The sequence below is a fragment of the Ochotona curzoniae genome, unplaced genomic scaffold (assembly GCF_017591425.1).
Source record: "Ochotona curzoniae isolate NIBS_2020 unplaced genomic scaffold, NIBS_Ocur_1.0 contig_2688, whole genome shotgun sequence".
Classification (NCBI taxonomy): Eukaryota; Metazoa; Chordata; class Mammalia; order Lagomorpha; family Ochotonidae; genus Ochotona; species Ochotona curzoniae.
Genome location: NW_024465553.1, coordinates 24,222,885 through 24,237,239, shown reverse-complemented (window position 1 = coordinate 24,237,239; position 14,355 = coordinate 24,222,885). Strand labels below are relative to the sequence as shown.

The 14,355-nt window shown below is 46.3% G+C and overlaps 1 protein-coding gene across 1 annotated transcript in view; it reads left to right on the top strand.

The window, feature by feature from the left end:
- Positions 1–14,355, top strand: part of MTHFD1 (methylenetetrahydrofolate dehydrogenase, cyclohydrolase and formyltetrahydrofolate synthetase 1) — a 63,331-nt gene that overhangs the window by 35,646 nt on the left and 13,330 nt on the right. The window contains exons 12-19 of the mRNA XM_040975464.1: positions 711–847; positions 2,725–2,771; positions 3,381–3,488; positions 3,633–3,707; positions 6,996–7,098; positions 11,300–11,376; positions 11,966–12,106; positions 13,545–13,613. Of these exons, the coding sequence (XP_040831398.1) occupies positions 711–847; positions 2,725–2,771; positions 3,381–3,488; positions 3,633–3,707; positions 6,996–7,098; positions 11,300–11,376; positions 11,966–12,106; positions 13,545–13,613 (757 nt within the window). The remainder of the gene's footprint in view (positions 1–710; positions 848–2,724; positions 2,772–3,380; positions 3,489–3,632; positions 3,708–6,995; positions 7,099–11,299; positions 11,377–11,965; positions 12,107–13,544; positions 13,614–14,355) is intronic.

The following is a 14,355-nucleotide window of genomic DNA, read 5'->3' as shown; positions in this document are numbered from 1 at the left end:
CCCCAAAGCCTGTAATGGCTGGAGTTGAAGCTGGGAGCCAGGAACTCAGTTGAGAGCTTCCATGTGGATGACGGGGTCTCAATGACTTGAGCCGTCACCGCTGCCTCTGAGGGTGTGCATTCAGAAGCTAGAGTTGGGAGACTCAAATCCAGGCACTCTGAAATGGCACACAGGCATCCCAAAGCCTAACTGCTTTGCCAAACTACCTGCCCCTGCCAGTTGAATCTTAATATGCATCTTCATTATTATCGCTAGCAGAGTTTTTGCATTTGCACTTAGCATGTTCTCATGAAGGTGAAAGTCCCTCTAATTTGGTTTTAGCATTGACAGTTGTTCTTATTAGATCCTTGGAACTACCCTGGGAAGCAGACTATAGTCCTTCAGAAATAAAATATGGCTGGCTAAATTTTAGAGATTGAGAAACTAAAATGATAGCAGTGTTTGTCTATAGGGTAAAATAATTATTCCTTACTGTGAGAACAGCCAAAGTACAGAGGTCAGTTTTTCAATTTAAAGGGCTTGTTTTTTTGTTTTGTTTTTGTTTGTAAAGAAGTTGTAGCTGGGATTCCTGGCCAAGATTTCTTTCAGGGCTTTTCGCGTTTCTCCTTACTTGGATTAGGACACTGGAGAGCTAGATGGGACTTGTTGATCCAGAGCAGCTCACACCTACAGGGAAATAAACCTTGTCCCCTTTTGCTTCTTTCCTACAGAATAACTCCCACTCCCCTGGGAGAAGGGAAGAGCACGACCACCATCGGCCTGGTGCAGGCTCTCGGCGCCCATCTGCACCAGAACGTCTTTGCGTGTGTGCGGCAGCCCTCCCAGGGGCCCACCTTCGGAATCAAAGGTATGAGGGTGGCCAGAGGGCACCCGCCTTAGGGCTTACGGGGTTTCTCACAGTCTCAGAGCCCAGGAATGGCCTCTCCTCACTGTCCCACAGGACTGCTGCCCATGAAGGCCTTTCCTCCATTCACGCTAGCTCATGCTGGCACTATTTGTGACTATCATTATGTAGCTATAGGGACTTGAAACCCTCCTAGTCAACTGTCACAATGCCAAGGAAGATGATCATAGTTACTGACCATCATGCTGACACTCAGAGAAAAAGACCCAACAGACGTCTAGGAATAAGACCCTGCTAGGAATAAGAGAAGTTCTTACTTATTCTTCTGCGCGCGTGCTTGTGCCAGGTATAGCACATAGCGGTTTCTGGATATTTTCCTTCACTCTCCAATGTAAGGTCATAGCAGTGGGACTTCAACAGTCAAAGACGACATTACTAAGTACCATAGGGGCCCCGTGTGTAAACGATTATCATCAACACAGCTGTCCTGTTCTGCTTCTGCTTAGGTGAAGACATGCTATCAGAAACCACCTTGACTGTGAGGTTTTGATTGCTATAGTGCTGTAAACCTGGTCTTTCAGTTAGCATGATTTTAATGAGTGATTGCAGGGTCCTGGAGTTAGCTTTCTCACTCGGTGCCTGCTGTGCCCGTTACTGCCGTGCTGACATGGGACACACCTTTGCAATCTTGCCTGGAGGTCTGCTCTTGATTTTTGTCCTTAGAATCCTCCTCCACTGCAGAATAAGCCTTTTCATCTGGTCTCCATTTCCTCTTATTGCACATCGCTTTATATTGGGATCTCTGCCTCACAAATGCAGTATCTGTACCCACGTGGATGTTCATCTCAATGACAGTGTGGACCTCCACATTTAAAAGAATGATTTTATTTTTAATGTTGCTTACATAGTTGAGAGAGGTGCATGCCCATGTAGACCTCTGACTAGGGTGGGAAGGGTCCAAGCATAGAGAAAGGTAGATAGGACAAATGTTTCAATTTTTTTTTTCTTTTTCTCCTGTATTTCTGGGTGGGGGATCACATTACATCAGTACCCAGGGATGGGGGATGGTCACTGGATTCTGCTTTAGAGATCTTGCTGCGGAGAAGAATACTACTTGAAATTCAGAGTTATAGAGAGAGAAGGATCTTTCATCCACTGATTTACTCCCCCAGATGGTTGCAATAGGCAGAGCTGGGCGGATTCAAGGCTGGAAACCAGAAGTCTGAGACTCCTATGTGGTACCAGAGCTCATGGCGCTGGGCCGTCCCCTGCTGCCTTCCCAAGCCATCAGCAAGGAAGTGGATCAGAAGCAGAGCAGCTGGGGCTAAAACTGGCATGTGGAGAGGATGAGGCTGCTACACCATAGTGCTGGACCCACACACAGTTTTGATTGGCCTTGATTAGCAATCTGAATGAGCTAAGAAAATGTAACAAGATTTCAATGTGTGTTCTCTATTTAGGAGAAGATTTGTGGTCTCCATATTAGTGGTATCTTAAATAATTCTTTTTTGAAATCAAGAGTAGCTTTATAGGAGTAAGAATTTGAACAGGTTTGCCTTTATGTAGCTGTCAGCTGGGGCTTTTACTGTGTTAGGCATCACGGGGAACCTGTTTAAGGATAATGAGTAGGTATGTACCTGTGTGTTCATGGTTTTGTCATTTAGATTCAGATTTCAATTGAGAGACAATTCAACACGAGCAGGATCCAGTGTTTTAGCGTGGTAAAAGAAAATTAGAAAACACTTGATCAGATCTCTCCAAATGATGGCAAAGAGTAAATAAACAATATGCCTAGCAGTTAAAAAAAATGTGTTTTTCTGTGGTTTTCAAGTTTTGGAGAAGCAGCCTTAATGTGAGTCACTGCTCTTGCCGTTCCCTAGGTGGCGCTGCAGGAGGTGGCTATTCCCAAGTCATTCCCATGGAAGAGGTAAAGAAGTCCGGAATTCGGTGGAATCTCACCCTTTCTGCCATCTTCACTCCTCTAGACATCTCCCGTTTCCTTAGGGCTTTTGGTAGATAAATGACTTTTCTGCAGAAGCAACACCTAACAGGAAAGCGTCTGAGTCTGTAGACTTGGGGCCCAGTGCAGCTTCCGAGTCTACCATTTAGTGGCTGTGACCATTTTAAGCAAGGTGCTCAAAGGGAACGTGATGTTGGAAAATTTGCAGAGTGCCCACCCAGAGCTGGGCACATGGAGGCCTGGTGTTGGCTGTGCCACTGTGCCCCTTCCCAGTCACCCCAGAAAGGACTAAGAGTGCCCTAATGCAGGATGCTCTTGAGCCGGGTGATGTGGCATTTACGGTCTCTGGACATGGCCTTTAGGCAATACTCAAAGTTCTGTGTGTGGGAAGAGATGCTTCTAATGACATCCAGTCACTTACTCTTCAGGAGTTCTCTAGGTTGGATGATTCCCTGCCGGCCATGCTGCCAGCAGTGTCGCACCGGTTGTACATGGGGAGGAGGTTGTTGCAACAGGATGAAGGCTGGAAAGGCACGAAGCAGCTGGGGGACTGAGAGGACTTCCATTCTTTTGTAGTTTAATCTCCACCTGACCGGAGACATCCATGCCATCACCGCAGCAAATAACCTCATGGCTGCGGCCATCGACGCTCGGATATTCCATGAACTGACCCAGACTGACAAGGTAGAGTGCTCGGGCTGCAGGAATCCCGGGGAGCCCTGGAAGTGGCTGGAGCCTCCCCAGTGGGGTTGGCCTCTTGAGCACCAGTGTTGCAGTCAGCAATAGAGCGAGTTTTCATCTGAAAGGCCTTTTTCTCTTCTCTTTAAGGCTCTCTTTAACCGCTTGGTGCCATCCGTAAACGGAGTGAGAAAGTTCTCTGATATCCAAATCCGAAGGTTACAGGTAAGCCCTCTTCTTCTTTATTTTTGATATTGCATGAGATTTGATCATTGATCATATACAAAACCAGGTGTACAAATGTATACATAAGCATACATTAAGTATACATTCTATCACATGGACCTGAGATATCTCACGCCCGAGTATTTACACAAGAAAAACAAATACTCATGCTCACACACAGAGCCTGTGCATGAGTGATTTTAACAGATCTGTTAGTAATCTCCAACACGTGAGAATAGCTTCACTGTCGTCCGGTGGGTGTATGGATGGACTAACTGCAGCACAGGCATACTACAGTGAGAAGAAATGAGAGACTTACAGCTTCAGGAAGGCAGCCTGTCCCACAGGGGCTGTGTGCTGCTTCTGTGTGACATTCTGCATAAGAAAACACTGTAGTGTCAGGACAGCTCAGGACTAGGCGAGGAATAACAGTGAGTTACAGGATAACACTCAAGGGCAGGGAATCACATGGATATGCTCTTCAGACCACACGGCACATGTCAGCACGCAGCAAATGCCGGGTGCTACTAATTGGCAACATTAGGTCAGCTCCCTGTATTTTTGCTTTTTTTGCAATTTTGTGTGGGTATGTTTAAAATTTTGAGAGGCAGAAAAAAATTCCCATCTGCTGATTGTATGACAATCAGGACTGGGCCAAACCAAGATTGGGAGCTGGAAACCCAGCCCACGTCTCTTGTGGGTGGCAGGGACCCAAAGCAGTTGCACCAAAGCTGGAATCGGGGTCAGTGCCAAGAATTGGTCCCAGTCACTCTGATAAGAGATGCCCGCATCCCAGCTGGCATCTGAAGCACCGCTCCAGACACCCACCCCTGCAAACTCACATTTTGATGTTTCCAGAATAATGCCAAGAGCTTCCCTTTACCCGGATTCAATCGTTGCTTACGCTTTGCTAATTCACTTTTTTAGTCAATATTTTTATATGTGTGTTGTTTTCTGGACCTGACCATTGAGAATGACTAATCCTTTAAGTGGTTTCATGTTTCTAACATTTTGTTTTTGCACCCCCAAGAATACTGTGTATCAAGTATGTTTGTTGTTTGTTACTGGAGCTAAAATACTTGAGAAAATATACTGATAACAGAAGCTTTACGTCGGCTCACAGTTTTGGAAGTTCACAGTCTGGTATCATGGCCTGCTGGTCTGGCATCGGACAAGGGCAGGGGATGACGGAACCCCTGCAGAGGGAGGGCCAGTTGGCATGCCCAGAAGCAGAGAGCAAGGGAGCACACTTCCTTTCTGTGCTTTTATAATTCTCCTTATACTTATGCTTTATAGTTAAAGATTTATGTGTTTTTTTTATTTGAAGGACAGAATGATAGAGATTGGTCTCTTATGTGCTGGTTTACCCCCCACTAAGTAGCTACAAAGGCTGGGATGGGCCAGGCTGAAGCCAGGAACCAGGAACTCTGTTATGGGTCTCCCGCATGGGTAGCAGGGGACCAGGTCCTTGGACCATCGCCTGCTGCCTTCCTATTGTACTAGCCGGAAGCTGAATTAGAAGCAGAATAGCCAGAACTCAAACCAGCATTCTGAGATGGGATACCAATACCGATGGCACTGTGCCACAAAGTTGGCCCCATGTCTCTTCATAAAGCCATCCCAGTAACTTACCTCCATTCAAGCCATTCCCAGAGCCCTTCCCCTCAGTCATGACGGTTGCACTGTGTCTCAGCCCTTAACCCACTGACATAACGTTTCAGGGTCAAACCCCTGAACACAGGGGACACCCTGACTAGTAGCCACACTGTACCAGTCAGGAGCCTCACCATTCCCTACTTCACAGCAGAGTTGTGCTCTAGAAGGTGACAGAGTACCATGGAAAGAGCCATTGCTAATGAAATTTTCTCTCAGGGGGCAGAGGGGAGGGCTAGACTAAATGGGTCTTTTAAAAAACCTTCTAGGAGGAGCAAGCATCTTATAGTTGATGTGCAACGTAGGACTTGGAGTGCCTGGGTGGGTTCAAGTCTCAGTGCTCCCTCCAGCTTTCTGCTTCCTGCTCATGTCCACCCTGGGAGGCAACAGGTGGTAACTTGAGTGATCGGGTCCCTGCTGCACACAGCATTGAGCTCCCAGCTGCTGGCTTCAGCTAGCCCAGTCCTGGCCATTGTGGGCATTTGGGGAAGAACTAGCAGATGGCAGATCTTCATCTGTATCTGTCTTCACTCTCCTCTTCTGGTAAATAAGTCCAAAAAATAGGAAAAAAAAATTCAAAAGGCACTTGAGAATTTTAAGTCAAGCGACTGGCCCAAGGCTTTGGTGCTGCTTGTGGAGTTAGTACTAAAGAGCCAGTGAGTCCAGGGTTACCGTGTTGCTCACACGAGGGCAAACTGTCAGCAGCAGATCCCCAGCCTGGTGGCAGAGGGCTTCGCTGACTTCCATGGACAGTGTCCTGCTCGGGGCTTGCAGTGAACAGCCCACTCTGGAAACATCTGAAATTCCAAAATGAAGTCCTCTAGCACAGGAAAGGAACTCTGGGCTGCACACAGACCCAGTGTGAGTCAGGAGAAAGGGCCATATGCTTTGTGAGCATCTCCTATTTCAGAACATGGCCAGGGCCACAACCTCACCGAATAAAGGTCCCAGGTTGGTGGAGGAGAGAGGCCTGTGCCTTTTGGAACAGTTAAAAGGCAGAGCAAGTCCAGTACCATGTACAGAGTATGGGAGGGTGGGATTTTGTCTGTGCATTTCTGTTCTCCCGAAAATGTGATTTGAATCAGGCTTCTTGGTTTGCTGAGAAAGCTTTGTGCACCACTCTTCCTTCCAGCGTCTTTGGGTTTGGTGAGCTGGGAAGTACGTCTTGGTTATGCCTCCTCAGGGCTGGATGTAGGAATTGCCCCGTGGCCTGTGCCAGGAACAGCCTGTTAGTAACACTTGATGCATGTGTGAGTGGGAGGTCGTATCCGGCTTCAGCCAGTGGGTCTCAGTTTTCCCTCCTGAGTTTAAGATGATGTGAATTCCCTAGAGGGGACTCTACCAGAGCCCCTAAAAGAGTGTGGAAAAATGGAATTAAAAGGTAAGTTCATTTTGGTGCCGAAGAATTTTGGAGTTTGTGTGTGGTTTTTCTCATAGTCCCATTTTCCATGAACATTTTGAAGACCCCACATAGGCATGGATTTCATTGAGTTTTTACACCAAACTACATTTGTCTTTTAATTGCATTTTTCTGTATATCCTTTATCTGTTGAGATGGAAGTGAAATTTTTTTTCGAGGTTTATTATCTTTCTCTGTTGTGGTTCATTTTATGTTTTAACTTTCCTACTTCTCAGAGACTTGGCATTGAAAAGAGTGACCCCACTACACTGACCGAGGAAGAGATAAACAGATTTGCAAGACTGGATATTGATCCAGAGACCATAACTTGGCAAAGAGGTACCATTTATTTTAAACAGTTTGCCCCTTCCCGATCATAAAGAGTTTATTAACATATGAGGTCCAGAAACTGGTGTGATTGTGTGACGTGTCAGTACTTCCACGGCTAAGGCGTGAGCAAGGATGACATTTTTCTCAGCACCTCTTTTCCTGTCTCTCCCTTAGCTGTGACCAGATCTCTCTTTGTTAAACTGAACCTTTTGCTTTCTGTTCAGTGCCGATTGAAATGAGGGTGGATTCAAGGAAGTTCATGTACACACCAAAAATAACATTTTGCAAGTTTCATTTTATGCAAAAAGATTTAGTGTCATGCAGTAGAGCAATTAGGTTTAATCACTTTTTGAATCATGTGTGCCCTTTATTCTCAGAACTCTTGTCTGACATAAAGTGATTTCATTTTTCTTATAGTTCTATCTTTCCTGATCAGTTTTGAAAAGCACATTTTATTAAATTCTCTTGTAACAACGGGGCAGCCTTCAAGACCGAAGTACCTAGTGGGTTTTGGAGAGTCGCATGGCTTCCCTGCTACAGGTGGCTTTTCTCTGCCTACAGTTAACGTGGCTCAGCATGTCATTGTGTACCAGCAATATATCCACCTGTTACAAATCACTGCTGGGAAGCAGTTGGCATCCTGTGAGGCAGGACGTAGCCAGAGACCGACTCATTGGCTCATTTTGCTTTACCTGACTGTTAGTTCTAATGGCATTTTTAGGATGATACATCATGCCTAAGACCACACTGATTTCTGCTTTGGCTTCAATAGCTTTAAACAATGGTGTGTTTTATAAGGAATAAAGTTGAACGTTTTTTTAAGGATGTCTTTTTATTGGGAAGGCAGATTTACAGAGAGAAGGAGAGACAGAAAGATATTCTGTCTGTTGATTCACTCCCCAAATGACTGTGATAGTTAGAACCGAGACAATCTGAAGCCAAGAGCCAGCAATTTCTTCTGGCTTTCTCTTGTGGGTGCGGGGTCCCAAGGACTTGGCCATCCTCTGCTGCCTTCCCAGAACAGAAGTAGGAAGCTGGATGGGAAATGAAGCAGCTGTGATACAAACTGGCACCCATATGGGATGCCAGTGTTTGTGGATAGCCAATGATCTATCATGCCAGCCTCAAGGAATAAACTTTTATTTTATTTAAGATTTATTTTATTTTTATTGGAAAGGCAGAAATACAGAGATTAGGAGAGCCAGAGAGGAAAATCTCCTGTCCTTTAATTCATTCCCCGAGTGACTGCAACGGCCAGAGCTGTACCGTAATAGGCTAAGCCTTCTCCTGTGGCACTGGCATGCTATGTCATGATGCTGATTCATGTCCTGGCTGCTCCACTTCCCATCCAGCTCCCTGCCTGTGGCCTGGGAAAGCAGCAGAGGGTGGCCCAAAGCCTTGGGACCCTGCACCATCATGGGAGACCTGAAAGGGGCGCCTGGCTTCAGATCAACTCAGCTCTGGCCATTGCAGCCATTTGAGGAGTGAACCAGCAGATAGACGATCTCGCTCTGTGCCTCTCCTCCTCCCCATAATTCTGACTTTCAAATAAAAATTAATTAACCTTAAAAAAGAAGAAGAAGCTGAACATTGTATTAAAAAATAAAATAAGGAGTGGCTTCATAAGCATGTAATAACGTTCACTGATCCAGTAGGGTTTGCGTGTGTGTATATGTGTGTGTGTCTTTACACACTGAATGAGACAACAATGCTTTTTAAATCATCAGTGTTTGTGGGAGCTGACTTGTGTGATCCAGAGCCTTATAATTATTTCTGCCCTTTGCCCAAGTCTTTGTTGTTCTTGATTTTGTTTGAAAATAGAAGCTCCTCTTTTTCTTTCTTTCTTTTCTTTTTTTTTTGTTTTTTTGTTTTTTTGTTTGTTTTGTTTTAATACTTGATTTGGGGACTGTGTGTGTGTGTGTGTTAAGATTTTTGGGAGGGGGCTGTCCTGGTGCCATGACTCAGTGATTAAATCCTTACCTTGTATGTGCCAGGATCCCATATGGGTGCCAGTTTGTATCCTGGACGCTGCACTTTCTATCCAGCCCCTGCATCTGCTAGTTCACTCCCCAAATGGCTGCAGTGGCTGGAGTTGAGCTGATCTGAAAGCAGGGGCCAGGAGCTTCTTCCAGTTCTCCCATGCAGGAGCAGGGTCTGTAGGCCTTAGGCCATTCTCTCCTGCTTTCCCAGGCCCCAAGTAGGGAGCTGAAAGGGAAGTGGAGCACCCAATCCCCAGTGCCCATAGGGGATTCTGGTGCTTCCAAGGTGAGAATGTAGCTACTGCTAGTCCCAGTACTTTACTTCTGATGCTAGAGGCCTGTGTTTTTCTCCACAATAATTCGGTTCAGCTCTCTGGCAGACACTGACAGAGCATCCCACCATTTAACTCACTCAACACTGGCTATCTGGAGTGACCCCACAGGTTCAGGGCCCAGTCCCCCAGGACCACCTCCACTTATTGCTCTGAGTGGCAGGTGCAAATTGAAGTTGTCACATCCCTGTCCTTGGGTTCATCATTTGCTAGAATAGCTCACAGGACTTGGAGAAATGCTTCTGTTAGGTTTACTGGTGCATCTGTCTCCCTTTTTGTTATATTTTGTGTTTTTAAGATTAATTGCATTTCAAAGTCAGTTACAGAGAGAAAGAAATTCTCTATCCACTGTTTCACTCCCCAGATGACCACAATGGCAAGAACTAGACCAGGTGAAAACCGGGAGCCAGGAACATCTTCTCAGTCTCCCACATGGGTGTCAGGAATTCAAAGGCTTAGGTCATCTTCTACTACTTTCCCCAGGTCATTAACAAGCCATTCATTGGAAATAAAGCAGCCTAGGCATGAACCAGCAGCCCTATGGGATGCTGGCGTTGCAGCGTTATATCACAGCACTGGCCCTAAGAGCCAGGAATTCTACCTGGGTCTCCACATGGGTAACAGGAACCAAAGTACTTGGACTGTCATTTTCTGCCTCACAAGTGAATTAGCAGGAAGCTGGTTGGAAGCACGAAATAGTGAAGATTCCATCCAAGCACTACAGTATTGGATGCGGGCAACCCATGTCAGGACTTAATCCATAGCATCACAGAGCTCCTTCCCCTCTTCAGTTTTTCTAGAGATTAATCCCCATCTTCTAATCCCTTTCTGGGAGACCTGTGGGTGAGGCTGTAAATTCCAAACCTCTAATCACCTGGTATTCCTGGAGTAGCAGGTCCCACTTGAGACTGTCTGGAAGACTCACTCCAAGTCACTTCATTGGCATAAGCCCAGGCGTGAGCAAAGGGAATTTGTTATGAATAACAAGACACTCCAGTTACCCTTGAAATTCCAAGAGCCCTAGGAGTCTTGTGCCAGGAACTTGAGACAGAGTTGAAATATATTTCTGGTTATACAATGCATACCAAAACCAAAGTTGGGAATACACTAAAATGTTAGCAGTGCTACATCCTGGTAGATGGAATTAGGGTTGAATTGTTGATTGCTCTTTGCTGTGTTTTTGGAGGTTATATAATTGGGTAGTGATTCTGAGAGCAGAATAGACATGACCTGCTCAGGGAAGACCAGCCTTGTTCCTCCAGGCCTGGCTCTTGTTTCTGAGGATGTGTCAAGGTAGTAGTTCATCCCACAGAACAGCCCACTCTGATCCTGTGCATCAAATGCGGGCTGCTCTGCTTTGCTTTCAGTGTCTTGTTTGGTTTTTTGTTTGTTTGTTTAAGATTCACTAATTTGTTTGGAAGTCAGAGTTACAGAGCGATTTTCCCATCCAGTGGTTCATTCCCTGGATTTCAGCCAGGGATGGGTCAGGCGAAAGCCGGGAGCCAGGTCTCATGTCAGCGCCCATATGGAAACGTAGCATCACTGGTTATGATGCTATATAATGCTGACTCCATAATGCACACCACAATGCTGACCCCTGGTTTTCTTATCATAGGGAATATGATTTGAAAGAGATTCCAGATTTCAGTTATTTAAATTCTCTGGAGAGATAGACCAAGCTACTCCAAAGCTCTATGCTTTAAAAATAACCTCTGTACATTAATGGTAGGTGGACACCAATTCTTAACTGTAGCCCATATTCCAGGTTTGCCATCAGTTCTGAAATTAAATGTCATGGACGATCATTAATGTTTGTGTTGTTGCTTTAAAACTCTGCTGCTTCCTTTAACCTTATGGCCTTATCGCTCAGCGGTGCTGTTTGCTCCCTTCCTCCCGTAGTGTTGGATACCAACGATAGATTCCTGAGGAAGATCACAATTGGACAGGCTCCAACAGAGAAAGGGCACACGCGGACGGTAACTGTTCTCTTCCCTGTCCATGAATTCATGTGAACTTGATCTTGCTGCTTCTCTCCTCCTCCATGCTCTCCCATTCGAATGATCTTGCCAGGTGTGGTCGTGCCTCCTCCCCGGTTAAGATGGAAGTGAGTAGGTGTGGGTATTGAGCGCTCCTGACAGCTTTGGCAGTAAATCCTGTGTGTCACCTGTGTGTTTTTCGCCCAGCATCTTTTCCTGGAGGTGGAGAGCCCCAAGTGACAATCCTTGTATATAAATTGATTTTTTAAAAAAATTCCTTCTTTTTTGTTTCCACTTTGCTGTAAGAGCTTCTGGGTTATTCCCTTGTAGGACAAGAAACTATTACTGCCTTATTCCAGAGGATGAAATAATAGCCATCTGGAACATTTATTTTTTAAAATTGGCCACTCAAAGTCTCGGAGAAATGAAGTACAGATTCTTGCTTTTAGAGGGTCGTTGTGAAGTTCTTTGTGTAGCCTTCTGCTGTTCCATCCCTCTAAGGCATCTGGATAGGCCTCAGGCTAATTTTTATAATTCACACTTCTGGTTTGATGCACAAGATTTGCTCTTGTCTGTTTCCTGCCCGCAGGCCCAGTTTGATATCTCCGTGGCCAGTGAAATCATGGCCGTCCTGGCTTTGACCAGTTCTCTGGAGGACATGAGGGAGAGACTGGGCAGAATGGTGGTGGCATCCAGCAAGAGAGGGGAGCCCATCAGTGCTGAAGACCTGGTGAGTGCGTGGCATGCCAGGCTCCAGACATGGCTGTGTCCATCTTGGCATCTTGTCACCAGTATTTACTGATTTGCTCTGTTAAGGTGCTGCAGTGAAGGGGTCAGTTAAGCACTCATGGCCCACAAGTGCGTCCCTAGGTTCAGTATCAGCTCCCGACTCCAGCTTCCTGCTGATGCAGACCCTGGAAGACAGGAGTGGCGGGGCCTCTAGTGTTAGGAGTCTGCCACCACTAGAGGAGACTTGAGTTGAGTTCCTGGTTCCTTGGCTCTGGCCCCAACCTAGTCCTGGCTCTGTGGGCATTTGGTGAGTGAACCAATGTATTGGAGCTCTCTCCCTATCTCTGAAAGCATAAAACAAACAAGTAAATAAGCAAATCTAAGATGATCCAATTAACTCTTTGGCTCAGCGAGGCTTTGCTAATTGCATAACAAGATAATTGGGAAATGTGTGAGAAGTACTTCTTAGGGGATGATGGGTAATATGCCCCAGAGATAGACCAGGCATCCCACATGATTGGAGTAACTTTGTCCTGTATCTCCAAGAGCAGGTGCATGACTCAACTGTGCAGAGCACACGGAGAATGAGAGGGAGGACTGTGGTGGCTGAGCGTGGCATCACCCCAGCCCTTCCCCCGGAGGCACAGAGCAGCCTCCTCTTGTCACGAGGCTTTTTGGCTCCACAGCCATGACCTTTGGCATAATTCATTCACCACCTCGGGGCTCGTCATTCACTTCAGGCCTATTTCTGAACTGAATGCACAGTAACAAGACATTTGAAATATGAATTCCTGTGGACTAATTTTTTTTTTAATGCCTGTTTGTCTTAACAGACACCAAAACAGTTGGCCTGCGATTAGTGGTCTAACAGGTGAATTTAGACAACAGGGGGAAATCTTAGCTTCCTGTTTTCAGTTAATAATATCCAAAACATAACATTTAGAAACTCAAGTTGTGTATAAATAGAAACCAAAGCTTTATTTTTACTTTGTTACTGATTTGTTCTACTGTGGTTGTGACTTAAAAGAGACCTGAGGTTGAGAAGTTGGTATTGACTTTCAGCTTTGGGGAATCACATCGCGCTTGGTTTTACCCATTTATGCCTAGACACAGAGTTACAGGCAACTCAGTAACTAGCTTTTCCAGGCCAGAAACCAGTGTCCGCATCAGTCTGTCACAAAGCTGGTGGAGACGCTAGCTCTGAGGGGTCTGCGTCTGTCTAAAAATTGCACATGATTCTTGTTTTTATCTTGTCCTTACCACATACCCGAGACCCCGGATACTTTCTTAAATATCCAGAAAACAACAATAATGAAAAGAATGATCTGGTCCGGGTGCAGGTACTAATTGGTCCAAGATGGCTAAAGGAGGGCACCCTGGCATGTAGAAGGCTGGATTTGGGCAGCCAGGAGGTGATGCTACGTGCATTTGTGTTGCAGGGGGTGAGCGGTGCCTTGGCGGTGCTCATGAAGGACGCCATCAAGCCCAACCTCATGCAGACGCTGGAGGTGAGCAGAGCCGCTCCTGCCTTTCAGAAACTAAGCTCTGACATTCTTCAGTGCTCTGCGGAGAGCACCGTTACCTGCTCGTGTCTTTCATCCCATCTTTCTCACAGCTGTGACCAGGGCACTGTCGGAGTAGGAAAGACGTGACTTTGCACAAGCATACCTCCAAAGGTTCCTGGGAAATGCACTTTAACGAGAGGCTTGGTCTGTCACATTTGCCATGGCGGGATGCTGCTTAGTGTGCCCACGTCCCCCATCAGAGTACCCGTGTTGAAGACCCAGCTCCGCCACTTCTGATCCAGCCTCCTGCTAATGTGCACCCTGGGAGGCAGCCGGTGCAAGCTCATGTACTTGAGTCCCTGCCTCCCGTGTGAGAGACCTGGTTAAGTTCCAGCTTCCTGGCTTTGGCCTGGCCCAGCCTTGGCTGTCGTAGGCCTTTAGAATGAGCTAGCCAATAGAATATCTCTCTCTGTGTCTCTCTGCCTTTTAAATAAAGTTGGAGCAATAATGGAGAAAGACTGGTAGGGAACTTGAGATCGAGTAGGGAAAGCCACTGCCTACAATGCTGACATCCCATATGGGTGCTGGCTGTTCATGTCCTGGCTGTTCCACTGCCAATCTAGTTCCTGCCACCCAGGTGAGAGACCCAGGTGAGGCTGCAGGCTCCTGGCTTCAGCCTGGCCCAGTACTGGCTACCGGGGCTGTTTAAGAGGTGAACTAATGAGTAGAAGCACACTATCTCTCT